The following is a 27,668-nucleotide window of genomic DNA, read 5'->3' as shown; positions in this document are numbered from 1 at the left end:
CCGGGGAGCGGGTGTTAAGGCTCTGATTGGTCGAGAGAAACCTTCCTGGGGTTTGTTCCTCGTCGGCTCTCGGCGACCTCATCACGCCGCTGCGTAGCATCACGCATGGCGTCACGCGGCCCCAGCGGAGCGCGGGTGGGTTCTAGGCGCCGGGGAAAGCCCTGAACGGGGACTCGCCGCGGAGCGGGCTGCGGGGAGAGAAAAATCGGCGGGTCTCGGAGGGAACGGGGAACTTCGGGTGTTCCTGAGGGAAAAGACAATTACTGGTGTCCCGAAGGGAATAGGGAATTAATAGTTTTCCTAAAGGGAAAGGGATTTTCAGGTTTTCCTGAGGGAAAAGGGAACTTCGGGTATTCCCGAGGGAGCAGGGAATTACTGTTGTTCCTGGGGGGAAAAGGAACTACAGGTGTTCCTGAAGGAGCAGGGAGTTACTGATGTTCCCAAGGGATCAGAGTATTACTGTTTTCTTAAGGGAACAGGGGTAACTAAGGGCTTTCTGAAGGATAAAGGGAATTCCTGTTATACCTAAGGGAACAAGAAACTTCTGGTGTGGGTGAGAGGGAAAGGAATTTCTGTTTTTCCTAAGGGAAAAGGGGAGTTGGGGGTGCTCTTAAGGGAATTGGGAATTTCTGGTGCTCCTGAAGGAGAAGGGAATTTCAGGTGTTCCTGAGGGGGAAAGGAATTTCTGGTGTTCCTGAGGGAAAAGGACATTTTGGGTGTTCCTGTGAGGGCAGGGAGTTTCAGGTATTCCTGAGGGAAAAGAGGTTTGGATGCTGCTGATGGAATTGGGAATTCCTGTTGTTGCTGAGGGAGAAGAGAATTTCTAGCTTTCCTAAGGGAAAAGGGCCATTACTGTATTTGCTGAGGGATCAGGGAATGTTGTGTGTTCCTGAGGGAAAGGGGAGCTTCAGGAACTCCAGAGGGAACTGGGAATGACTGATGATGCTGAAGAAAAAGGGAATTACTAGTTTTCATGAGGGAAAAGGGCACTACTGGTATTCCTGAGGGGATGTGGAATTGCTTGTTTTCTGGATGAGAAATCAGTTTCTAGTTTTCCCAAGGGAGAAAGAACTCTTATGTTTCCTGAGAGGCCAGTTTCTGGATTTTCTAAGAGGAAAAAAAAATTTCTGGTTACCCAGAAGGAGAAGGAAATGTCTTGTTATCCTGAGGGAGAAGAGAGATTTTCTGGTGCTTCGAAGGGAATGGGGAATTTCTGTTCTTCCTGACGGAAAAGGGAATTACTGGTTTTCCTAAAGAAAAAGGGATGGTTTTGTGTTCCTGAGGGAGAATAGAATTTCTGGTGTTCTTAAGACAAAAAGGAATTACTGATACTCCTGAAGGAAAAGGAAATTTCTGTTGTTCCCGAGGGAGAAGAGAAGGCTCCAAGGTGACCTAATTGTGGCCTTCCAGTATCTGAAGGAGGCCTACAGGAAGGCTGGGGAAGGACTTCTTAGGATCTCAGGTAGTGATAGGACTAGGGGGAATGGAATGAAGCTGGAGGTGGGGAGATTCAGGCTGGAGGTGAGGAGGAGGTTCTTCACCATGAGAGTGGTGAAGCCCTGGAATGGGTTGTCCAGGGAGGTGGTTGAGGCCCCGTCCCTGGAGGTGTTTAAGAGCAGGCTGGATGAGGCTCTGTCCAGCCTGATCTAGTGTGGGGTGTCCGTGCCCATGGCAGGGGGGTTGGAACTAGATGATCCTTGTGGTCCCTTCCAACCCTGACTGATACTATGATACTATGATGATGAGAGCCTGGAACAGGTTGCCTGGGGAGGCTGTGGATGCCCCCTCATTGGAAGTGTTCAAGATCAGGTTGGATGAGACCTTGAGCATCCTGGTGTCCCTGCCCATGGCAGGGGTGGTTGGAACTTGGCTCAGGTGGTAGTGCATAAGACCCTTAATGGGAAGGTTGTGAGTTCAAGGCTGCAGTGGGCAGTAGTGTCCTCCCTACTCTAGTCATGAGGTCTGTGGGGACAGGTTGGACTCGATCTTTAAGGTCTCTTCCAACCCAAACCATTCTATGAATCTATGAATAGTGAGTTTTCTGGTTTTCCTGAGGAAGATGAGAATTTCTGTGGTTCCTAAGGCAAAAGGGAATTTGGGGTACTCCTAGGGGAATTGGAAATTTCTGGCAGTCCTGAGGGAAAAGGAACTTACTGTTGCACCTGAGGAAATTTCTTGTTATCCTGATGGAGAAGAGAATATCTGATTCTCCTGAAGGAGAAGGTAAATTCCAGTTATCCTGAAGGAGAGGTGGGCTTTCTGAGGGAAAAGGAAATGTCCCATTTTCCTCAGAGGCACCAGGTTCTCTTATTCCCAAGGGAAAAAGCCGTTCTCTGGATGCAGTTTCAAACCCAAATACTGGGTTTTGCTTCTTTCTTCTCACTCTGCAGCCATGGTGGAGCAGGAGAGGCCGCGGGCGCTGCTGCGGCTGGTGCAGGAGGGCCGGATGGAATTCCTGCGGGATGAGCTGCAGCAGGACACCACCTTGGGCTCAGTGGTGCAGAACCAGCGCTATGGGCGCCTGAGGGACACGCTGCTGCACCACGCCGCCCGATACGGGCACCGGGATGTCCTTGCCTACCTGGTAGAGGTGTTGGAGATGGACATTGAGGTGTGCAATAGTGACTACAAGAGACCTCTTCATGAAGCGGCCTCCATGGGCCATGGGGAATGTGTCTCCTACCTCCTGGAGAGAGGAGCAAGCGTGGACTGCTTGAAAAAGGCAGACTGGTAGGTGGCTGGTTGGCTTTGTGTGGCCCAGGAGGCTGCCTGGAAGGGGTTTGGATGCAGAATCATAGAATAGTAGAACTGTTTTGGCTGGAAAAGCCCTCTGAGATCATTAAATACAACAATCAAAGGCTGGGCATGAAACCAGTTTAGAGGTATAGAGTCATGGAATCTCTTGGGTTGGAAGGGACTTTTCAAGGCCATCTAGTCTGTTCCCTGGCAGTCATCAGGGTCGTCTTCAACTAGAGTGGGTTGCTCAGAGCTCCAGACAACATGACCTGGAATGGTTCCAGGGATGGGGGCACCTACCACCTATGTGGACAACCTGGGGCAGAGTCTCACCATTCTCAGTGGAAAAAATGTTTTCCTTCTTTTTAGTCTAAATCTCCTTCTTGCAGTTTCAAGCCATCACCCCTTGTCCTGTCACAACAGGCCTTGATCAAAAGTCTGTCCCCAGCATACTTCCTGGTCCCTTTAAGACCCAAAAGGCCACCAGAAAGTCCCCAGAGACTTCTCTTCTTCAGTCAGAAGAACCCCAGCTTTCAGCCTGGCCTCACAGCAGAGGACTTCCAGCCCTCACAGTATCACAGTATAACTTAGGTTGGAAAGGACCTCGAGGATCATCGAGTCCAACCTGTCACCACAGACCCATGACTAGACCATGGCACCAAGTGCCACGTCCAATCTCCTCTTGAACGCCTCCAGGGACGGTGACTCCACCACCTCCCTGGGCAGCCCGTTCCAATGACGAATGACTTGCTCAGTGAAGAACTTCCTCCTCACTGTTGTGGCCTTCTCTGGCCTGGCTCCAGCAGGTCCATGTCTGTCCTGTGTTGAGGACTCCAGAGCTGGCCCCAGGAATGCAGAGCACAGCCGAGGAGCAGAATCCCCTCCCTCCACCTACTGCCCATGCTGGTGGGGATCAACCCATGACAGGATGGCTCTGCGGTAAATTCCAGCCCTATCGCTGATTTCCCCAGGTTTATAGTAGAAGCTGTAAATTATTGCTTCTTCAGAAGACCCCATTTAAGACAGAGGTATTTATTCTTCCCCATTTCCCTGTCTGATGAAAAATAGTGATAATGATCCACATTTTTCATGGAGTCACAGAATGGTTTCAGTTGGGAAAGACCTTTCAGATCAAGTCCATGCATTAACCCAGCACTGCCAGGTCTCCTCTAAACCGTGTCCTTCAGCAGCACCACAGCTACATGGCTTTTAAGCCCATGGAGCTGCAGGAGCACCAAGCTCAGACTCAGCTCTGCCCCATCATCCCCAGCAGATTCATGGCTCATCTCTTCATCAAAATCACTATCACTGGAGAACCTTCTCTTCTCAGCACTCTCTTCCTGTCCTTATCTGTCCTTACAGCTGGAGTGGTTTATGGTTCTAAATACCAAATGTTCCCAGACATGGGAAACAGGATAGAACTATGGAAAAACAGAGGGATCTGACCAGGCTGGATCAGTGGAATGAGGACAGTAGGAAGAAGTTCAACAAGGCCAAGCACTGGGTCCTGCATTTGGGTTGCCACACCCCCACAAATGCTCCAGGCTGGAGGCAGAGTGGCTGGAAACTGCCTCGTGGAGAAGGACCTTGGGGCATTGGTTGACAGCTGGCAGAAGATGAGCTAGCATGTAGCCAGCAGGACCAGGGCAGGGATTGTCCCCCTGTGCTGGTCACTAGTGAGGCCATGCTTTAAATACTGGGTTTAGTTTTGGGCCGCTCACTGCAAGAAGACATTGAAGTGCTGGAGCATGTCCAGTGAAAGGCAACAAAGCTGGTGAAAGGTCTGGAGTACAGGACTTGTGAGGAGGAGCACATGAAGGAACTGGGCTTGTTGAAGCTGGAGAAAAGGGAGGCCAAGCCATTCTGTGATTCTAAGCAAAGGGTGACCTGTCTTGATTAAAAAAACTACAGAGAAACACTTAAATATGAAGCTGCTAAAATTAAATGAAAAAACTCTGGTGGTGCATCTTAGTAGGAGCTCACCTCTGAACTTCCATCTGCTAATGGTGCTTGTCTGCATCTCTGCAGGCCAATTGTAGACCTTGCTCTCTACAATTCCCTGAAAGGAGGTTGGAGCCAGGTTGGGGGTTGGTCTCTTCTCCCAAGTACCAAATCACAGGAGAAGAGGAAATGCCCTCACGTTGTGCCAAGGGGAGTTTAGATTGGACATAAGGTACAGTATCTTCCCCAAAAGAGTTGTCAAGCACTGGACTAGGGCAGTGGTCAAATCCCTATCCCTGGAGGGATTTCAAAGCTATGTAGATGTGGTGCTGAGGGACATAGTTTTGTGGTGACCTGGCAGTGCTGGTTTAATGGTTGGGCTTGGTGGTCTTAAAGGTCTCTTCCAACCAAAACAATTCTGTCATCCTATACATGCAAAAGCAGTGCTAGAACATTTCATGTCTCTGCCTTCAGAATATAAGCCTCTCTCAAGCTATCCAAGTCCATATGATATGATAAATACAACATTGAGCTTGGAGGAGATCTTTGCCTTTAGCCAACAAAGTTTTCTCCTACTTCAGGGTGGTTTTAGCCCATAAGTTTTCCTTCTGGCTTGCTTTCCATAGCTGCCACTGAGCTGCTGTGTTTTATGATACAGGCCAGTTGGTGCTCCAGACAACTTTAAATCATGCTTCAGGCTCAGACATCAGGACAAAAGCCATCAAGACACTGTTTCTCTGGTTATGATGTTTCTCTTGTTTTCATTTAGGACTCCCCTAATGATGGCTTGCACCAGGCCAAACCTGGAGGTGATCAAAGCTCTGGTGGAGCATGGAGCCAACCCACTGCTGAAGAATAAGGATGGCTGGAATTGCTTCCACATTGCGAGCCGGGAGGGCCATCCCCACGTCCTCCACTATCTGCTGGATGTGTCCCCAGGCAGCTGGGACACAGAGAGCACAATAAAGAGAACCCCTCTGCACACAGCAGGTAAAGGAGGGTCGTGTTGTCCCCAGGGTTGGAAGGGGAGAGTGGGCTGTGGCAGCAGTAGAGAGCAGAAAGGGGCTGATATTTCAGCTCCTGTTAATTTGAAGAAACTCCTGTTCCTGCTTCTGCTAATTGAGCCTAGATATTAGGAAGAAATTCAGCACAGTGAATCTGGTGAGACACTGGAACAAGTTTCCTAGGAAGATTGTGAGTGCTCCCTTCCTGGAAGTGTTCAAAAGCATGTTGGATGGGGCCTTGAGCAACCTGGCCTAGTGGGAGGTATCCCTGCCTATGGCAGTAGGGTGCTTGGAACCAGATGATCTTTAAGGCCCCTTCCAACCCAAACCATTCTATGATTCTAAGCAAAGTGTGACCTGTCTTGACACAAAACTGCAGAGAAACACTTAAATATGAAGCTGCTAAAATTAAATGAGAGGAGCCTGGTGGTGGAACTTAGAAGGAGCTCACCTCTGGACTTGCATCTGCTAATGGTGCTTGTCTGCATCTCTGCAGGGTTTCACCTCAGGCCAGACACTCATTTTGGTTATTTTCAGAGAAATAGTAAGAATTAGGCTTAATATTTCTTAGTGATGAACCAAAGATCAAGCTCATAGGAGGCTGGGGGCTCCTCAGCTCCCATTTCACTGGACTTTGCCTCTACTCTAAGCATCTCTTAGTGGTACACAACAGTTAGATTCTCATGGGAATCATGGATTCATTCCAGGAACACTTACCATGATATAATGAAGGTTCCAGTCTCTTTTCACTGGTGTCCTATGATAGGATAAGTGATGGAGGATGTAGACTGGAACATGGGAAGTTCCACCTCAACATGAGGAAGAACTTCAGTCTAATGGTGCTGGAGCACTGGAGCAAGCTGCCCAGACAGGTTGTGGAGTCTCATTCTCTGGAGACTTTCAAAACTCATCTGGATGCCTTTCTGTGTGACCTGCCCTAGGTGATCCTATTTGGCAGGGGGGTTGGACTCAATCTTCAGAGCTCCCTTCCAATCCCTACCATTCTATGATCACCCATGGACTTAGGCCTCCTTGCACCACGGTGCTGGTCTCCATCTCTGCCACCCCATGACAGATATATCCAAGCTCCCTCAGCTCAGAACATATTGCAATACAAGAGAAAATGGATTCAAGTTGCATCAAGAAAGGTTTAGGTTGGATGTGAGGAGCAATTGTACCACAAAAGGGTTGCCAAAGCTTGGAACAGGCTGCCCAGGCAGTTGTGGAGTCCCTATCCCTTTCAAAGCCATGTAGATGTGGTATTGAGGGACACGGTTTAGTGGTGACCTGGCAGTGCTGGGTTAGTGGTTGGACTTGGTCTTAAAGGTCTCTTCCAACCAAAACCATTCTGTGTTTCTAAGTTGGGCAGTGGAGATCAAGTGTTGGTCTTCCCAGAGCTTAAATCCCTTCAACTCTGCCCTCCTGAGATGCAGTGAGAGTGGATGATGAAGGGAGCAAGTGAGTGAAAGTCTCTACCTGTGCCACCAAGTCAAGATGGTGTTGTGGGGCAAGCTCAGACTTGACCTAAATCTGGGACGTGCCCCATCCCTGCGTGTCCCAGGTCTTGTCAGTGTCTCTATCGAAGACATGAACATGTGGAGCCACTGCTCAATCCTGCAGTTTCCTGAGATCATTCTCAAAGAATTTAATCAGGATTGACTCTCTGGAAAGACCTGAGGTGTGGTGAGGAGACCCCTACTGTGCTGTAATTAATCTGTTGTATGTGTTGCTCCTTGCCTGTCATTCCCATTCCTTCCCCAACCCTCAGGAGCCACCCATCCACTACACTCTGCTCATCAACAGTGACAGTCCCAGCCCAGGGACATTGTCTGTGCCTTAGTCCTTGTGCTTGACCTAGGAGTGACAAATAGCTGATGAAGTGTTGGATGTTTCAGGCTGTGTGGTGAGGTGGAGCAGGTTGCCTGAGAAATGGATGATAGAATCAGAATGGTTTGGGTTGGAAGGGACTCTCAAAGGTCATTTTGTCCAAACTCCTTGCAGTGAGTATGGACATCTTTAACTAGATCAGGTTGCTCAGAGCCCGATCAAGTTTGATCGTTGTTTATTTATGGGTTCTCCTGTTCCTGATCAATCCCAAATCTTGTGTTTCCATGGCTGGGTTTGGCAGCACCCTCTCAGACCTCTCCACACAGAGAGGAGGATGTGTTGAGATCTAGGGGTTGGGGGTTTGGGGACAGGGTGAAAATGGTGCTGAGAAGAACATCAGCTTTTGACCTCAAGCTTAAAGTTGCCTCCATGTCTTGTGGTGCTTGGAATATGGAGGTACAGACAGTGAAGGTGGGACCCAGCAGCTGATTCTCACTGCTTCATAGAGGTGTCTCCACCTCTTTGTTGCTTCCTCTTTGTCTTTCCCTGTGGCAAAGCCATGATTTGGGTCACTTTATGGTCATTGTAATGATCCAGGTTAGACCTTGGACCACATACTGTTGGAGCAGCTGGTGTGGGAGCAACTGGACAGCAGGAAGGGCAGGAGCTGTTTAAACCACCTTTGCTCCAGTGTAATTTTAACCCAGGAGGGTTAATTTTAACCCTTGGAGGCTGCTGCTGGGGCGGGTGCTGATGCCAGTAATTCCTGCCCCTCCATGAAGCCCAGTTACACAAACACAGCTCCTGAGGGGCTGGAGATGATGCTGGAGCTGCTGGGGGAAATCACATCAAGATGAACCACCTATCTCAATGAATTGCTGTCCCGAGGGTGTGGATATGAGCACATTAACCCGTGACCAGTCCAGCTGGCTTCCTGGCACAGTTACCACTGGATAATTTTCACTCTTTTGGGGCTTGGTTCCTCCAGCTTTGCTGCTTCAAATATGCATAGCCTGAGGCAAAAAAGCAGGGGAAGTAGAAATAGAGGCAGTGGAGAGCAGGAGCGGACCTGAGCACTGTAGCTTTCTTGTGTCTCTGGCTGTTGAGGGAGGTAATCGTGTTGCTTAGGGTGGTTTTGCTTCATGTGGCTCAAGCTTTTTATAACCTTCTTTTCAAAAATCCTTTTGATGATGGCACTCTGCCTGTATTTCCATCAGAGAATATGTTGGTTTGCAAGGGACCCTCAAAGGTCATCTTGTCCAACCCCCCTGCAGTGAGCAGGGACAGCTAGGATCTGGGAGGGTGGGAACCTCTGGTTGAGCTTTCAGAGCATCTATCATGCAGCTGCAGCTGAATGTTACTGCTGGTAACACACATTTGTCAGGGACTCTTTCATCACACAAATAGCCTAAAGAAGCAGCTGTGGGCTTGGTATGATTTTATTTTTTTTCTTCCCTTTTTTTTTCCTTTTTTTCCTTGAATATATTAAATTTGTTTTGCAAAATGACCTGCAGGGAAAAAAAAAAAAAAAAAGGCCAAATCAAGGCTGTCTTTCCAGGAAGAATATTCCAGTGTGAGATGTTCAGACCTTTTCCCTACCACCCTGTTGTTGTTTTTCCCTGCTGTCTGGGTGAGGTGGCTTCATTAGGATGATGAGATGAGAGTGACAGGCAGTTGGAGTGGCTAAGGAGCAGGACTGGAGATGCCAACCAGCTAGGCAGCACCTCCCTGCTTTGTGTTCCTGTTTGCTTCTCAGGAGTTCAGAAATCCTTGTAAGAAATGATCTTTGTGTGTCAGCTTCACTCTGCAGGTAGAGGCAAACCTTTGTGCAAGCCTTTTCTCTGGTGTTTTGCATGTAAGATCGGGGGAAGGCCTGAGATTTGGAGATCAAGTTATTAATCACCAACCCAAAAAAAATCATCCAAAGCTTTAAATTTAAAGCCTCTTGGAATCTCTTCCCTCATCATGAGTAAGCCAAAAGGGTCAGGAACCTGATTATTTCTCAGTGTGGGCAGGTGGTAGCATAAGAGCGTTACTGAAGGGTGGGTTTTCTCTCTCTCACAGCGATGCACGGCTGCCTGGACGCTGTGGAGCTGCTGCTGGAGCGGTAAGCAGCCTTCCTTCCACCACTGCTTCTGCCTCCTCGCTTTCCCCCCGCCTCTCCTCCAGGCTTTTTCCAGCCTTTCAGACACAAAAGGACATTTATACTGCTGGGGAAGGCTGGTTGCACAGCTGCCCTGCATGCCATCCCGGGGCTGTCTCCATGTCCTCCAGGGTTTTCACGGCTGGGTTGGAGCCTTGGAGACAAGGCTTGGCTCCAGATGGACTCTGATGGGCACTGACTTCACAACGACATAAACCCTGCTTATGTAACTCCTCTCTTTTTGTGCTGATTCATTCCTGTTGTCGCCGATGTGTCCAAGGCCCTACAACAACAACACCAACAGTTTTCTGACAGCTCGGTTCTGGGTGCAGCTCCTCCAGGCTGGACTGAGTCCCCAGGCTTTATTTTCAGGCTGTGGCTCCCTGGTGACTGCTGTGAAGTGGCTTTAAATCACCCTCTGCTCAGTCATCATGACCCTGTTAGCTTCCTAACCAGCAGTCTTGGCTGCTAGAACTAGAGCAGCTTTCCTCAGGCCACAGCTCCTGTTAGCCAACTTATCCCAGCTTTGATAATTCCTCTCCACGCTTGGCCCAGCATAAATAGATGTGATTCAAGCCAGGCTTTCCATGGTAATTGTCTTTTCTCACTTCACTGGAGCTTCAGCCTGGGTGAGACCTGTGGCCTTTGAATTTTTGTCCATGTGGCATTGTTATATGAAGATACAGGCCACAAAAATGATCAGAGGATGGATGCCCTCTGCTATGAGAACAGGGTGAGAGGTGGTGTAGTTCAGGCTGGAGAAAAGACTTCAGGGAGACCTTCTGGTGGCCTTTCAAGACCTAAAGTGGCCCGTAAGAAATCTGGGGAGACAGACTTTTGATCAGGGCCTGTTGTGACAGGACAAGTGGTGATCATAGAACCACTGCAGTCAGGAAATACCCTTTAAGATCATCAAGTCCAACCATTTTCTAACTCTGCCAAGTGTGCTGCTAAACCATGTCCCTTAGCACTGTATCTACACAGCTTTTAAGCCCCTTCAGGGATGGGGATTCAGTCACCTTGCTGGGGAGCCTGTGCCAATGTTAGAGAACCCTTTCAGTGAAGAAGTTTCTTCTAATAGTCAACCTAAACCTCCTGTTGTGCATCTTGAGACCATTTCATTTTTTCTACTTGTTACTAGGGAGAAGTGACCAACCCCCACCTCGTTCCAACCTCCTTTCAAGGAGCTATAGAGAGCCAGAAGGTCTTCCTCAGTTGTCTTTTCTTCTGGCTAAACAACCCCAGTTCTCTCAGCTGCTTCTCACAAGAACTATTTTCCAGACCCTTCACCAGCTTTGTTGCCTTTCCTGGACCCACTCTAAGACCTCAATGTCCTTCTTGAATCAAGGGTGCCAAAACAGCATAGTGCTCAAGGTGTGGCCTCACCAGTGCTGAGTGCAGGGTGATGGTTTTGAAGTAGAAAAGGAGTAGAAGAGGAATGTTTTACACTGATGGTGGTGACACAATGGACAAGGTTGCCCAGAGGGGTGGTAGATGCCCCATCCCTGGAAACACAAGTGAGGATTTTAGAGCCTCCAACTTGTCTGCCCTGGCTTTTGTCTTCTCTCCCAGGTGCCAGTACAAACCTGACAGCAGAGACAGATGTGGAATCACTCCCTTCATGGATGCCATCCAGAATGGGCACATCGACATCGCCCGGCTGCTCCTGGAAAAACACCAGGTAGGTGCAAAAACCTCACCTCCCTCCTCCACAGCCTGACCTCCAGCTGCCAGGGGAGGCCATCCACACATCCACCATACCCATGTGGTAAAGAAGCAAATCCCCAAGTTGTAAAAAGGTGAATTGCTAAAGGAGGTAAATTTCCTCTGGAAACAAGTAAGGTTTACCCAGTAAGGTCACCAACACTCAGCTTCTGGTGAAGATCTTGCCCTGGGGCAGGGAGATGTCCCCATAGCTGGTGAAGGGGTATGGAGACACAAAGCAGTGGCCAGTGAGGACAGGACATACCCAGGAACTGTGTCAAAATCAAGAGCAGCATTTGGCAGTGCCAGGGGTTAGTGTTGGAGGCTCTTGTGGCAGTGCTGGGGGTGGATAACATGGTGCCATCTGGCTGCAGGTCATCTCTGGCCTCCCTCTCTCATGTTGTCTCCCAATAATCTCCAATTTCCCCCAACACTGAGGCATAATCAGAGTGTCTTTAAAGCCAATTGTGTCCAGCAGGAACCAGACCACTGCATTATTTATTGGCTGCTGAATCGATGTGAGATGGTTGGAGCCCAACTAATGGCTGATTCTCACGGAGGTGGGGTTGGGCTTCTCATCTCCTTTGTCTTTATTTGGCATCTCTCCTGCACTGTGTCTGGGATTCACTGGACATTTTGCCAAACTGGTGCACCTCATTGGCCTGACAGAAAGCTAGCATGGCAAAAACAGAGAATCTTTGCCATAGGGCAAGTTTGGGTTGGTCATCTCCCAAGGAACAAGCGACAGGACAAGAGGAAATAGCCTCAGGTTGTGCCAGTGGAGGATTAGATTGGATATTGGGAACAATTTCTTCATGGAAAGAGTCATCAAGGCCTGGAACAGGCTGCCTAGGTGTGTAGTGGAGTCCCCACTCTCAGAGAGATCCTTGTGTGGACCTTTTTGCAGCCTTTCAGTACTTAAGGGGGCCAGTAAGAAAGATGGGATCAACCTTTTGACCAGGGCCTGTTGTGACAGGACAAGGGTAGATGGTTTGAAACGGAAAGAGGGATATTCAGGGTGGTGAGGCCCTGTCCCAGGTTGCCCAGAATGGTGCTAGATGCTGCATCCCTGGAAGTGTTCAAGGCAAGGTTGTCTGGTGCTCTGATCGACCTGCTCTAGTTGCAGATGTGCTTGCTGACTGCAGAGGGTTGGGCTAGATGGCCTTGAAAAGTCCTTTCCAACCCAAACCAGTGTGATTCTAGGAAAAGATCCTTGTTGACCTCAGGAGATGTTCATGAGCTTGTCTTTGCTTATCTGGCTTTTGCCAGGATAAAACATCATAGAAGTTTGCTTACGTTTCTGGTCTCTTGTTTCAGGCAATGAAGATGGAATCACTGATTCAGTTTCCTCTTGGTGGCCTGGCTTGCTGCCATGAAACAGCACTGGAAGCACTAATGGCAGTGTTTCTACCTTCTAGGTTTTATGAACCCATGAGTCAGGGCCACCAGACTTCAGGGACTGGATTATGATGCACTGATTGTTGCTTCTGTTCCCCAGCTTGATTATACATCTTTAGGGTTCACATTCAGACACTAACAGAAGCGATCTCATGACATCATCCACCCATCTGCCTCCCTCTATTTCTGAATAACTTGTGTCCAAGTTCTCCACCAGCGCAGTGGTTGGAGATTGGGTTGTTTCTTCCTGCTTTGAAGCAGGAAGTCAGGAGAGAGGGCTTGGTGGTCTTTTTTTTTGGCACTAGTTTTGCTTACTACTTAAAAACCTAAGCAGAGATCAAGCTCAGGTTCAAACTAAGGTGCGCTGGTCCTACTGGTTACAGATTTTCCCCCTCTGCTCTGCCCTAGGGAGGCCACTGCTGGAGCAAAGGGTCCAGTTCTGGGCTGTCCAGTTCAAGAGAGACAGGGAATTACTGGAGAGAGTCCAGCAGAGGCTGCATAGATGCTGAGGGGCCTGGAGCATCTCAGTGAGGAGGAAAGGCTGAGAGCCCTGGGGCTGTTGAGCCTGGAGAAGAGCAGCCTAAGAGGGGATCTGATCAATGATCAGTGAGAGCTAAAGGGTGGGGGGCAAGAGGATGGAGCCAGACTCTTTTCAGTAGTGCCCAGTGATAGGACAATGGGGCAGTGAGCACAAAGTGGAATCCAGGAGGTTCCATCTGAACATGAGGAGAAATTTCTTGACTTTGAGGGTGGTGCAGCCCTACAGCAGGCTGCTCAGAGAGGTTGTGGATTCTCCTTGTATGGAGAGATTCCAAACCTACCTCGATGATCCTCGAGGTCTCTTCCAACCTTGGCGATACTGTGATACCTGGACATGGTGATCCTGTGTGAGCTGCTGTGGCTGCCCCTGCCTTAGCAGGGGGGTAGGACTGGATGAGCTCCAGAGGTCCCTTCTAACCTCCCCTGTGCTGGAATTGGGTGATCCCTTGCATTTATTGCCCTCACCACAGCCATGGCAGGCAGACATGATTCTGCTTGGGTTGGTGATTGTCCTTGAAGGTTTGACCAGGTCGTTCACTGCCTTCCTTTTCTTTCCATTCCAGGCCAGTCCTTCAGCTGTGGATGCTCTGGGCGCTCAGGCTCTGCACCGGGCAGCTGTGACAGCCCAGGATGAAGCCATCCACTTCCTTGTCAGAGAGCTGGGTGTCAAGGTCAACGAGAGAGCCACCACCCTCCAACTCACAGCTCTGCACTATGCAGCCAAGGTTTGTTCTCTTCCCAGGCTTCCTCTACAAGGTCTTTGCTAGTTAGTGTGCTGCAGGCAGGCTTACATTCCTAGATTGTGCTCTGTCAATGTCTGTCTGCTCCTGACTAGTTCCACACCCTGTTTGCAGGTATTTAGAGCCACACAAACCGTGACAGTTTTTCACCAGGGTCTTCTTGCTTACGTGGTAGAGGAGCCATGGATGAAATGCATCTCAGATTTCTTTCTGTATCTTCAGATCTGGTGTTTGAATCCCAGAAGGTCAGCAGCTGGTTTCCATGTCAGCAGCTTGCTGGACAGAAGATGGCTGATCACAGAATTCCAGTATGGTGGGGATTGGAAGGGACTGCTAATGCTCATCCAGTCCAACTCACTGCTAATGCAGGGTCATTAAGAGCAGGTTGTCCAGGATCACAGTGTCCATACAATGAGACTCCACAACCTCTCTGAGCAGCCTGCTCCAGGGCTCCAACACCCTCGCAGCAAAGAAGCTTCTCCTCATGTTAGATGGAACCTCATGGGTTCCAGTTTTTGCCCATTGTCCTGTCCCTGGGCACCACTGAAAAGAGTCCTCATGCCCCCCACCCTTTAGCACTTGCTGATCATTGATCAGATCCCCTCTTAGGCTGCTCTTCTCCAGGCTCAGCAGCCCCAGGGCTCCCAGCCTGCCCTCTTCACAGAAATGCTTCAGGCCCCTCAGCATATTCCCAGCCTCCCATGGACTCCCTCTTGTAGTTCTCCCTGTCTCTCTTGAACTGGGGAGCCCAGAACTGAATCCAGGACTCCATCTGTGGCTTCACTTGGGCAGAGTAGAGGGGAAGGAGAACATTTCTTGGCCTGCTAGCCACACTCTTTTCCATGCACTGTGAAAAAGCAGCTCTTTGTCCTGGTAGGCTGGGTACTGGCCATGGCCAGACCTGAGAACGGAGAGCTGGAAAAACTGGGGGAGTTTCTGGGCCCTTATCTGTGTCCTTCACACAGGAGCTGTTTTGAATTCCAAGCAGAGTTGGAGTTTTCTCTTCCTCCCATCTCCTGCCTGTATAAGAAGCAGAGCCTGCTGGGCTGTGGGGCCTACAACATTCTTGGGAGCACAGAGCAGATCCTAAAAGGCTCACCAGTGACTAGGATCACTCCTGGGATCCTGCTGCCTTCCTTCTGCTTGGTGCTGTCTGTAGTTTGCATCACGCTGGGAAGGCCTCTGCTCAGAACCCTGTGTGGTCAGAGAACCTGAGAATGGTTTTGGTTGGAAGGAACCTTTAAAAGTCTTCTAGTCCAATCTCCCTGCAGTCAGCAGGGACATCTGCAACTAGAGCAGGTTGCTCAGAGCCCCAGGTGACCTGATCTGGAATGGTTCCAGGGATGGGGCATCTATCACCTCTCTGCAACCTGGGACAGGGTCTCACCACCCTCAGAGCAAAACATTTCTTTCTTCTCTGTAATCTAAATCTCCCTCTTTTAGTTCAAAACCATCCCCCCCTTCTCCTTTCACAACAGGCCCTGCTCTAAAGTCTGTTCCCAGATTTCTTCTCAGCCCCTTTAAGTCCTGAAAGGCTGCCAGAAGGTCTCCCTGGAGCCTTCCCTTCTCCAGGCTGAACTATCCCAACTCTCTCAGCCTGTGCTCACAGCAGATGGCTTCCAGCCCTCCCATTATTGTGCCCTCCTCTGGCCCTGCTCCAACAGGTCCATGTCCTTCTTGTGCTGACCTTTAACATGCAGCACTCAGAACCTGGTCTAGACTTGTAGTGGGAACCAAGCAGCATCCCAGCACCCTGCTCCTACAAAAGCATCAATGACACTTACTGGGAGTGCTGGCAGCAGTCTTCTCTAGCAAGGACCCAGCCATGGTGTTTTTGGCTCCCACAAAAGGAGTTTTGTTTTTTTCTCCCAGCTTCTCTTCCTCATGCCCTGCCCAACCATGTTGAAAGCCCTTTTGGTTGCCAAGGGTACGTTTAGCAGCAGGGCTGCTGAGGAATATAATGTGCTTGGAGAAGATCCCAGCTCTGTCTTGGCTGGTGGCTGCTGATGGGGGAGTGATTTGATGGGTTTCTCTTCCTTCCCCAGGCTCAGTGTCACTTTGAATTTACAGCATCATTTGTTTGCCTGGTGGGTTGGGTGCTTTGGTTTTGTGTTGTTTTTTTTTCCCCCTCCTTCTCTTCTTGTTAATCTATATTTATAAATACATAAAAATCAAATTAAGCTTTCAACCCAATTTGCTGCTGTGGCTGTTAAAACAGGGCCTGGCTTCTTGTCTTTGCCACTTGAGATGGGGAGCAGCAGGGAAATGGGAGCCTGGAGCAGGGTGGGGGAAGATCCTACTGAGTTCTGCCATAACAGAGTAGGGAAAGAGTGGGTGGAGGGGATAAAAATAAAGAGCCTTCCCTTCTCATGCTGTGTGACAAAGGCTAATTCATGGTGTTGATGAAGTAATTACCAAGCCAGGCGTGGTATTTAGGGAGAGAGGATTTATTTACTGTGGAGAAATGGGGTGTGGGGGCTGTGTTCCATGTTCCTCTGCAGCGTTTCAGAGTGGCTACTGGCAGAAGAAAGAGTTGAGGAGGACACTGTGGGTCATGATGGTGTGTAAGCCTGTGTCTCCTCTTGGCTTGGATGGGGGGAGGCTTTGCTGGGTAAAAAACTGTCTAGATGGGCAGGTCCAAAGAGTGGGAATTGAGTTAAATCCAGTTGGTGGCCAGTCACGAGTGGCGTTCACCAGGGCTCAGTGCTGGAGCCTGATCTCTTTAATGTCTTTATCCATGATCTGAACGAGGAGATTGAGGCGCCCGCAGTGAGTTTGCAGATAACACCACGTTGGACATCAGTGTTGGCCTGCTGGAGGGTAGGAAGGCTCTGCAAAGGGACCTCATCCAATGATCCAAGTGCTGGGTCCTGCCCTGGGGTCGACTGCAGGAATGCTCCAGGCTTGGGGCAGAGTGGCTGGACACTTACCAGCAGAAAAGGACCTGGGGGGGTTGGTCAACAGCAACTGAAGATGAGCCAGTGTGTGCCCAGGTGGCCAAGAAGGCCACCAGTATCCTGGCTTGGATCAGCAAGAGTGTGGCAGCAGGACCAGGGCAGGGATTGTACAGGGCAATAGCGAGGCTGCACCTTGATTACTGGGTTAAGTTTTGGGCCCCTCACTCCAAGAAGGACATTGAGAGGCTGGAGCAGGTCAAGAGGAGGGCAATGAAACTGGTAAAATGTCAGGAGAACAGGTCTGGTGAGAAGCAGCTGCGGGACCTGGGATTGCTCAGCCTGGAGAAGAGGGCAAGGGAAGACCTCATAGATGTCATAGATGACATAGGAGGCTGGAGCCAGGTGAGGGTTGATCTCTTCTCCCAAGGAACAAGTAACAGGACAAGAGGAAATGAGCTCAAGTCGCCACAGGGGAGTTTGGATATCAGAAGAAACTTCTCTCAAAGGGTTCTCAAACACTGCAACAGGCTGTCCAGGGAGGTGGTTGAATCACCATCCCTGGAAATGTTTAAAAGCTATAGAGCTGTGGTGCTGAGGGACATGGTGTAGCACCAGACTTGGCAGAGTTAGAGAATGGTTGGACTTGATGGTCTTAAAAGTCTTTCCCAACTGAAGTGATTCTGTGATTCCATGACTAAACACTGGAGTAATCCTTTAGGAAGTGCCAGAGGCTACCACAGGTAGATGTCCAACTGGCCACATCCACAAGAAGTTCTGCTCTCTGAGCTGAATTCCACCTCAGGAAGAGCAGCTCCTGATCCCTCTGGATTTCCAGGGTGGGATAATGCAGCTTTTTGCTGCCATTTTATCCTGTTAACCACCAGCCAGCTGCTGGTTCTGCAAGATGAGGCAGGGACCCTGCAGCTCTCTGGCCAACTGATGTTAAAAGCAATTTGATTGAATTACTGGAGTGGAGGTGAGGAGTGGAGAGGCAAAAACAAGATCACTTGACAAATGAATGCCCTAATTTGTTGTTGGGAAACATCTTTAGGTTGTGCCACCTACTTGTCAGAGGTTGGTTGTGTGTTAACTCCTCCATAGCCAGGGACAATCTTCCAAATTCCTCACACCTCAAGGTTTTGCATGTGCAAGGTGGATCTGTTGACTACAGAATGGTAGGGGTTGAACTGGACCTCTGGAGACTATGGAGTCCAACTCCCCTGCCAAGGTAAGCTTACCCAGAGAAAGTCACACAGCAACATGTCCAGGCAGGTTTTGAAAGTCTCCAGAGATGGAGACTCCACCACCTCTCTATTCAGCCTGCTCCAGTGCCTCATCACCCTTATGTTAAAGAAGTTCTTCCTCATCTTTAGATTGAACTTCTTGTGTTCATGTCTGTGCCCATTACCCCAATCATGAGGATTGTGTGGGGTCTACAGGTATCTAGAAGCAGATCATCTGCATCAGGACTGGAGTGAGTGTCTAGCACATCAGTCTTTGCTGTACCACCACCACCAGAGACAGCTCTGCACTAGAGTGTGATTTTAAGTCCTATTTGTCTTAGTTAAACACTTTTGGTTATGAAATGTTGTGTTAAAATGTTCATGGAGACAATGGTGCTGCTGGGATGCTGCTTTTTCAGCCTCTGCATTGAAACTGCTGCTAGGGACACTCGAGAGATGTGGACGCAGGCTGGAGAAGCTGCCTGCTGGCTTCTCTCTGGCCAGTTCCTGTGGGATAATAGCAGCATGTTTGCTGTGCCTGAGCAATCCCTGGCTAGTGGACCTAACCTGCACAGCCACAGGCAGCCAACCCTCATTTCATCATCATAAAATGCTTTAGGTTGGAAGGGACCTTTAATGGTCATCTAGTCCAACTACCCTGCAGACATCAGGGACTTCTGCAACTGAAGCAGGTTGCACCTGAACTACCTGATCTGGAATGCTCTTGCCACTCTGAGAGCAAAACACTTCTCTCCAGTCTAAATCTCCCCTCTTTTACTTCTAAACCATCACTCCTTGTCCTGTCACAACAGGCCCTGCTAAAAGTCTGTTCCCAGCTTTCTTCTTGGCCCCTTTAAGTCCTGAAAGGCCACCAGAAGGTCTCCCTGAAGCCGTGTGTTCTCCAAGCTGAACAACCTCAACTCTCTCAGCCTGGCCTCACAGCAGAGGGCTTCCAGCCCCCCCATCATTGGTGTGACCTCCTCTGGCCCTGCTCCAACAGGTCTTTCTTGTGCTGAGATATCCTTCTTGTTCTGGTTGCTACAACGTCCCTTGGAGCAGCCCCAGATTTGACCAGGACAGAGTGAATCTCTGTGCCCTTGCAGGTGCCATATACAATTATGGACAGTTGTGCTTGTGGCCTCTTTTCTTTCCAGGCCTGTGTTACTTCTGCTAAAAGCAAAGTGTGCTCAGGTGGCCAAGAATTCCATCACCATTCCGGCTTGTACTGGGAAGACTGTCATGAGCAGGACCAGGGCAGGGCTTGTCCCCTGTATTTAGCACTGGTGAGGCAAACCCTTGAATCCTAAGTTCAGTTTTGGGCCCCTCACTCCAAGAAGGATATTGAGGTCCTGGAATGTGTCCTGAGAAGGGTAACAAAGCTGTTAAAGGTTCTGGAGAACAGGTCTTGTGAGGAGCAGCTGAGGGAACTGGGGTTGTTCACCCTGGAGAAAAGGAGGCTGAGGGGAGACCTTCTGGCTCTCTACAACTCCCTGAAAGGAGGCTGAAGCTAGGTGGGGATCAGTCTTTTCTCCGTAGTAACAAGTGGTAGGACAAGAAGAAATGGCCTCAGGTTGCACCAGGTCAGATTTAGGATGTTACAGGAAATTTTTCTTCTGAAAAGATTCTTAAGTGATGGAACAGGCTTTCCATGGAGGTGGTTGAATCCCCATCCCTGGAGGTGTTTAAAAGCCTCAGAGATGTGGTGCTGAGGGACACAGTGTAGGACCAGCCTTGGTAGAGTTAGAGAAGAGTTGGACTTGATCTTAAAGTTGTTTTCCAGCCTGAACAGGTCTGTGACTCTATGATCTGAAGATGCCATTATAGTTAAAAAAAAAACAACAAACAAACCCACAGAAGACCTCATGAGAAAGATACAGAGCTTGTTCTGAAGAAATAACCCAGGTGCCTCTGCTCCCCACCACAGGAAGGACACACACACACCATCCACACGCTGCTGTCCCTCGGCGCTGATGTCCACGCCAAAGATGGAAAGAAACGTTCAGGTAAGGCCCCAGAGCTGCTTGTTCACGCTCCTGCAAGAGAAGCCTGGCCTCCAAAGCAGCCCATGATTTGTCTGCTCAGCCAAGTGTGCCAGGAGATGCCAGATGCACGCGTGCCAAAGGCTTTCAGTGCAGTGTGACCTCTGTAGCCTGCGTTTGGTGGGGTTTTTTGCAGCTTTCATTCACACTGTCTTCATTGCAGGAGTTTTTGATGTCTAATGGTGTGGTTGAGGATATGTCAGGGCCTCTCCTTCAGGGGAATGACAGAGATGCTAATGTCTGAAGTGGACCTACAGGCAGGCTGGAGAAGCAGTGTTTAGAAGGGCATGTAGCAATAGGATGAGGGGCAGTGGTTTGAAACTGGATCAGACTAGATGTAGTTTGGATGTTAGGAGAAAGCTCTTCACTATGAGAGTGGTAAAATACTGGAACAGGTTACAAAGGGATGTGGTTGAGGCCCCCTCCCTGGAGGCATTCAAGGTCAGACCTGATGTGGCCCTGGGCAGCCTGATCTAGTTGGAGATCATAGTATCATAGTATCAGTCAGGGTTGGAAGGGACCACAAGGATCATCTAGTTCCAACCCCCCTGCCATGGGCAGGGACACCCCACACTAGATCAGGCTGGCCACAGCCTCATCCAGCCTGGTCTTAAACACCTCCAGGGATGGGGCCTCGACCACCTCTCTGGACAACCCATTCCAGGGCTTCACCACTCTCATGGTGAAGAACCTCCTCCTCACATCCAGCCTGAATCTTCCCACCTCCAGCTTGTTCCATTCCCCCTAGTCCTGTCACTACTTGAGATCCTGAGAAGTCCTTCCCCAGCCTTCTTGTAGGCCCCCTTCAGATACTGGAAGGCCACAATTAGGTCACCTCACAGCCTTCTCTTCTCCAGACTGAGCAGCCCCAACTCCTTCAGTCTGTCCTCATAGGAGAGGTGCTCCAGCCCTCTGATCATCCTTGTGGCCCTTCTCTGGACACCTTCCAGCACCTCCACATCCCTCTTGTAATAGGGGCTCCAGAACTGGAGGCAGTACTCCAGGTGGGGTCTCACCAGGGCTGAGTAGAGGGGGAGGATCACCTCCCTTGACCTGCTGGCCACACTTCTCCTGATGCAGCCCAGGATCTGATTGGAGATGTCCTTGCTCACTGCAGGGGGGTTGGACAAGATGACTTTTGAGGGTCCCTTCCAACCAGATGAAATCTGTGAATCTCTTTCTTTTTACCCAGTTTCTTTAGTATGAGACTTTCAGGAGTTTTCTGTCTTTGGCACTGTAACCTCACCATCAAATTTGGTTGGAATTAGCTAGTTTGAAACACTTTGGGTGGACAAAATACAACTACAAAAGCTCCTAAACCTCAATTTCTCATCAAACTACCTAGGAGCAAATAATAACTGAGAGCTTGAACGTAAATATGGTTGCCATGGTGATGCCAGTGAGTTGGCATTCCCAGTGGGAGAGTCTGAGGCATCTCTTGCATCAGCAGCTCTCTCTCAACAGGAGGGGAAAGAAAAAGTCTAGAAGTGGTTTCAGCCCCAAATTGGCAACTTACCCAGTTTTAGATTTGCTTAATAACATGCTTCAGTGGAGAGCATCTCTTAGGAGGGAAGCAGAAGTCTAGGGAGGAGTGGTTGAAGGAAGTGGGGTTCTTCATCCTGGAGAAGAGAAGGCTCAAGGGAGACTTTCTTGCTCCCTGAAAGAGGTTGGAGAGAGGTGGGGATCATTTTTCTCCCAGGGAAAAAGTGATAGGACAAGAGGAAATGGCTTCAAGTTGGGAAGTTTGGGGAGGGACTGCCATGTAGCAGTAGGACAAGTTGGATATTAGGAAAAATTTCTTCACGGGAGGGGTTCTCAGGCATTGGAACAGGCTGCCCAGGCAGATGGTGGAGTCACCATCCATGGAGGGCTCTAAAAGATGCATGGCTGTGGTGCTGAGGGATGTGGTTTAGTGGTAGTGGCTTAGCAGTAGCGGTGGGATTGTGAGCTCCAGGCAAGCAGTTGGACTTGACAATCTCAAAGGTCTCTCCCAAACTCAGCAGTTCTATGGTTCTATGTGACTCTAGGACAAGGGGCAATGGTTTGAAACTAGAGAAGGGTGGATTTAGATTGGATGTTAGGGTGAAGTTCTTTACTATGACAAACACTGGAACAGGTTGCCCAGGGAGTTGGTGGAGGGCCTGTTCCTGACCTGGACACATTCAAGGTCAGGTTTGATGGGGCTCTCAGCAACCTGATCTAGCTGGGGATGTCCCTGCTTACTGGAGTGGGGTTGGACTTGATGACCTTTAAAGGTCTCTTCCAACCCAGTGCTTTCCATGATTCTATGGTAAGTTGCTCCAGGGAAGATTTAGGTTGGACATGAGGAACAATTTCTTCCCCAAAAGGGTTGTCAGGCCCAGGGCGGTGGTGAAGTCACTGTCCCTGCAGGGCTTTAAAAGCCATGGAGATGTGTTGCTGAGGGACATGCTTTAGTGGTGACCTGGCAGTGCTGGGTTAATGGTTAGATGGTTAAGCCTTAAAGGTCTCTTCAACCAAAACAATTCCATGGTTCTCTGTGCCATCTTGTCCCCCCACAGCTCTCCATGCAGCGTGTGCTGGGCAGCAGGCGGATGCCGCACGGGTCCTGCTCCGCGCCGGCCTGCGTGATGCCCCGGACAGCACGGGCACGCTGGCACAGCAGCTGGCAAGCAAGCCAGAGGTCATCCAAGTGTTCCAGGAAACAGATGTCAGCACCTGAGACCGACTGGGAGAGAGAAAGACATTTCATTTCAGTGTGGTAGGTCAGTCGCTTCACTGTTGAGACTTAGGTCAATGCTTGTTGAAACTGGCAGGATTTTTGCTCAGGATTGAGCAGAGAAACCAAGCTTGACTCCTACAACATGGGCAAGTGTAGAGTTGTGCATCTGGGAAAGAACAATCCCATGGACCTGTATAGGTTGGGGAATGACATTGGAGGGCACTGCAGAGCAGAGGGATGAGGGGGTCCTGGTGGATGGAAGGATGACCATGAGCCAGCAATGTGCCCTTGTGGCCAAGAAAGCCAGTGGCATCCTGGGATGTATGAGAAGGAGGGTGATGAGTAGATATAGAGAGGTTCTCCTCCCCCTCCACTCTGCCCTGGTGAGGTCACATCTGGAATGTTGTGTCCAGTTCCGGGCCCCTCAGTTCAAGAAGGATAGGGAACTGCTTGAAAGAGTACAGCACAAAGATGATGAAGAGAATGGAACATCTCCCATGTGAGGAAAGGCTGAGGGAGCTGGGTCTCTTCAGCTAGGAGAAGAGGAGACTGAGGGATGACCTCCTTCATGTTTATAAATGCGAAGGGCGAGTATCAGGAAAGCGGAGCCAGGCTCTTCTCAGTGATGTCCAATGATAGGACATGGTGACTCTAAGCTTTATGGGAAAACAGCTGAGAAGTGAGGCTACATCTGGAGTCCTTGGTCCAGTTCTGGGCTGCCCAGTTTGAGATAGGGAACCTCAGCAGAGGTTACATAGATGCTGAGGGCCCTGGAGCATCTCTGTGAGGAGGAAAGGCTGAGAGATCTGGGACTGGTGAGCCTGGAGAAGAGCAGCCAGAGAGGGAATCTGATCAATGCATAGCAAGAGCTGAAGGGTGGGGGGCAAAAGGTTGGGGCCAGGCTTTCTTCAGTGGTGCCCAGTGACAGCATGAGGGGCAGTGCACACAGGAACCCACATGGACAGAGGTTCCATCTGAACAGGAGGAGAAACTTCATGACTTTGAGGGTGGTGGAGCCCTGGAGCAGACTGCCCAGACAGATTGTGAAGTCTCCTCTGGAGAGATTCCAAACCCACCTGGACATGGTGATCCTGGGCAAGCTGCTGTGGGTGCCCCTGCTTTAGCAGGGGGGTTGGACTGGATGAGCTCCAGAGGTCCCTTTCAACCCCCACCATGCTGGGATCCTGAGAGTGTTTTCAGATGCCTGTATCCAGTTCTCCTGTCCGTGGCAAACACCCTGACAACACAAATTTGCTTTATTTTGAAGATGATTTATGACTTACGAAGGCTTCTGGGAAGTATCCAAGGGTCTGTCCACCTGCATGGGGAACTTGGCTGCTGTCCTCCTGTCCAAGAGTGAGACATAATGGCACATCTCCAGCACTGTCTTTTATTTATTTTTTTTTTAAATCTGCCCCTCAGGCAATAAAAAGATGCTGAGACAGGAACACAGTGGTTGCTGTTAGCACAGATAATCAGGTAAAAAAGGTCATGAGAAAATGAACATAAAATCATCTTGATGCCTACCTCTGCTGTCTTGATTTCCTGGTTCTGCTGTCACTTACTTGCTCCACAGTAGGAGCAAGGGGTGAGGACACCTTTGTGTCCCCAAGAGCGTGCTGCAATAAACTGGGAAGAGCTGGGCAGTACTAAACCATTGCTTTCCTGGCAGACATCTCATGGTGCAAGCTCCTGGTCCCTGGGGAAGAAGCTCAGGAGCAGGGCTCCGTGCCATATGGCGCTGAAGGCAGTTTGGAGCACAGCCTGGCAACTGGGCACAGCTTCAGCACTGTCCTCTTCTACCCTTGGCACTGGCCCTGCAACCATGGAGGTGTAGTGACTTCATCTTGTAGGATGTAGCTGAATGATAGAATGGTTTTGGTTGGAAGAGACCTTTAAGATCATCGAACTCCACCTTCAACCTAAGACCACCATGGCCACCTGAGATGCACACAGGGTGAGCAGAAACATCTGGATAGGTGAGAAATTGCCCAGGTTGCCCAGAGAGGTGGTAGATGCACCATGTGTGGAAACATTCAAGGTAAGGGATGGACAGGACTCTGACCAACCTGCTCTTGTTGAAGGTGTCCCTGCTCACTGCAAGGAGGTTGGACTAGACAACCTTGAAAGGTCTTTTCCAACCCAAACCATTCTGTGATTTTTCTGAAGCAGAATCATGCTCATAGAACTGTTGAGGTTGGAAGAGCCCCCTGGGCTCATCAATTCCAACTGCTTGCAGAGAGCTCATAAGTCCTTACTGGAAGGGAAGGCATTTGGAGTTTAAACAAAATTGATTTTGCTCTGGCAGCTGCACCATCTTCCTCCTCAAACTCACAAGCACCTAGTCACCTGTTCAGGTGGTTTAGTCAGGTCTCCTTGTGGTGACGCTGAGGACAAGGGCAGTCCTCATCCCTTGGATCCTCATCACATCTACCAGGCTTTCCTTTAGTTGGTGACCATGTAACAGTTTTGGATGAGCCTTTTTGTACCTCTTCAGAGCTGGGGGTGATTTTTCACTCATCCTGTTCACTTCTCTCTCAGTTAAGAGGATTCACTCTCTAGCTGTTGTCTCTCAATGCTGGCGTCCTAACTAGCTTCTGGTACATGTGAGCCTAGAGCTTGAGGACCTGCTGACAGTGGTACATCACCACCAACCTTTTCACTGTCTCTTCTGTCTTCTGCTCCCATAGCCAGACCTTCCAGCTCAACCTCTGTCCAAGCTAACCTCAGCATTTCCACTGTCTATACATCCACATGGACATCATTCCAGTCCTCCAAGCCAATCTGCAGCTGCCAACAAGGCTCTCTCTCCCATCCCCAGCTGCCTGTGTGCCACTGGCTTGGCCAGTGGGGATTCATGATGGTGGCTTATGCAGATCAGTGGTTGTCTGATGCTCAAGAAGGCCAAGTGCAAGGTCCTGTAGCTAGGCTGGGTAAATGTCCAGGATCAATCCAGGCTGGTGAAGGAAGCAGCCCTGTGGAGAAGGACTTGGGGGTGCTGGGGAGTGAAAATCTGGACATGAGTCAGCACTGTGTGCTCACAGCCCAGAGCTAATTTGTCCTGGGCTGATCCCCAGCAGCATAGGCAGCAAGTGGAGGGAGGGAATTCTGCCTCTCTGCTGTGCTTTGCTAAGACCCCAGCTGAGACATGGACAGCAGAGACATGGACCTGCTAAGAGGGGAGTCGCTGGAGGCCACAACAATGGGAGGGCTGGAAGCCTTCTGCTGTGAGGCCAGGCTGAGAGAGTTGGGATTGTTCAAACTGCAGATGAGAAGGCTCCAGGGAGAGGCTCCTGGTGGCCTTTCAGGCTTAAAGAGGCTGAGAAGAAAGCTGAGGACAGACATTTTAGAAGGGCTTGTTGTGACAGGATGAGTGGTAATGGGTTTAAACTAAAAGAGAGGGATTGAGACTGGAGGGAAAAAAGAAAATTCTTCCACTGAGGGTGGTAAGACCTTGTCCCAGGTTGTCCAGAGAGGTAGTAAATGCCCCAATCCCTGGAAGCATTCTAGGTCATGTTGTTTGAGGCTCTGAGCAACCTGCTCTGATTGCTGTCCCTGCTGACTGCAGGGAAGCTGGACTAGACCTTTAAAGGGCCCTTCCAACCCAATCCATTCTCTGCTTCTAAATACTAAAGCCATTTAAAAGGAGCTGCTCTGCTCCCACCATGATGGGTTTTGACCCCATGATGGGACTTCACCCACTTCTTCTTCACCCCCAGGGCATTGCCCTCTACATTTTGTGGCCTGGTAGGTCTGGAGGACACAGCCATCTGACCACATTAAGATGTCTTAAGCCCTGAGGGCATCTAATCCACACAGGCAACCCCGAGGCCCATAAGCAGCTTTGCTGCTGCGGACGTGCTCCTTCCCTGGGATGTGGCTCCACAGGGCCTTAAAACCAGTCTGCAACTGGGAAATTCCTGTCTCCCTTCAAGGAAATGGTGGGTGGGGGAGATGGGGTAGAGACAAGGATTAAAAAACACTTAAATGCCACCAAGGAAAAAAAAAAAAAGAGGCTCAGGAAGGTCTTGGCTCTGTTGGCTCTGTCATGGTGGTGCTGGGCTGTGGTTTGGTGGTAGAGGGAGGGGATTTCCTGCAGCAAAAAGACTTCTCGGGGTGTTTTGGGGGTGGAAAGAGGGAAATGCAAGACAGGCTCTGTGTGAGAAGTGAAACTGGCATTTGGGAAGTAGAAAAACATCAGAATTATGGGTTAATGTGATAATTAAAGTGCTGGAGTTAAAAGTTGTTCCCTGTGGTCCCTGGGATGTCATAGAAAAGCACAAGCCCCAGGGAAGGAGGCTGGGTCCTACTGCATGGGCACCATGAATCACATTGTCATTTTGGTTGGAAGACACCTTAAGATCATCAGGTCCAGTCACTGACCCAGCACTGCCAAGGTCACCACTAAACCATGTCCATCAGATTTGAAACCATCTCCACAGATTTGAAACCCCTTCCAAGGATGGGACCTCCTCTGCTGTCCAGGGCAGTGTTGTCCAGGCCTTTGCAATTCTTCCACTGAAGGAATTGTTCCTCACGTCCAACCTAAACTTTCCCTGAGGCAACTAGAAGCCATTTCCCCTTGTCCTGTCACCTGTTCCTTGCAAGACACTAACCCCCACCTTGCTCCAACCTCCTTTCAGGGAATTGTAGAGAGCCAGGTCTCCCCTCAGCCTGGTTTTTTCCAGCCTCAACAACCCCTGGTCCCTCAGCTGCTCCTCACAGGACCCATTCTTGAGGCCCTTAACCAGTTTTGTTCCCCTTCTCTGGACACA

At 49.9% G+C, this 27,668-nt stretch overlaps 1 protein-coding gene across 4 annotated transcripts; it reads left to right on the top strand.

Moving 5' to 3' along the window:
- Positions 1-76: 76 nt before the first annotated feature.
- ANKRD16 (ankyrin repeat domain 16) lies at positions 77-24,341 on the top strand. 4 transcript variants are annotated; one of them, XM_068169274.1, is made up of 9 exons: positions 77-135; positions 2,391-2,730; positions 5,447-5,667; positions 9,573-9,615; positions 11,224-11,332; positions 13,857-14,018; positions 20,078-20,156; positions 22,733-22,932; positions 24,161-24,341. In XM_068169274.1, the coding sequence occupies exons 2-8, from the start codon at positions 2,393-2,395 to the stop codon at positions 22,891-22,893; spliced, it is 1,113 nt and encodes a 370-aa protein (XP_068025375.1). In that variant the 5' UTR covers positions 77-135; positions 2,391-2,392; the 3' UTR covers positions 22,894-22,932; positions 24,161-24,341. The 4 variants fall into 4 exon arrangements, with proteins under 4 accessions (XP_068025375.1, XP_068025357.1, XP_068025366.1 ...); XM_068169256.1 differs by having other exon boundaries at positions 102-2,223; XM_068169265.1 differs by having other exon boundaries at positions 102-2,223; positions 22,733-22,936.
- The last annotated feature ends 3,327 nt before the right edge of the window (positions 24,342-27,668 follow it).

This window comes from Melanerpes formicivorus, unplaced genomic scaffold, assembly GCF_026170545.1.
Source record: "Melanerpes formicivorus ecotype bairdi unplaced genomic scaffold, bMelFor1.0.p_v2 SCAF_3, whole genome shotgun sequence".
NCBI lineage: Eukaryota > Metazoa > Chordata > Aves > Piciformes > Picidae > Melanerpes > Melanerpes formicivorus.
This window is presented reverse-complemented; position numbering and strand designations above follow the sequence as displayed.

What these genes read in the sequence shown, in the direction of transcription:
- ANKRD16 (XM_068169256.1), top strand. Translation starts at nt 2,187, where the DNA reads ATGGAGAAGAGAATATCTGATTCTCCTGAAGGAGAAG. An exon ending in TGCTCCTGGAAAAACACCAG is followed by an intron (nt 11,333 to 13,856) that starts GTAGGTGCAAAA and finishes TTTCCATTCCAG; the next exon opens with GCCAGTCCTTCAGCTGTGGA. An exon ending in AGATGGAAAGAAACGTTCAG is followed by an intron (nt 20,157 to 22,732) that starts GTAAGGCCCCAG and finishes GTCCCCCCACAG; the next exon opens with CTCTCCATGCAGCGTGTGCT.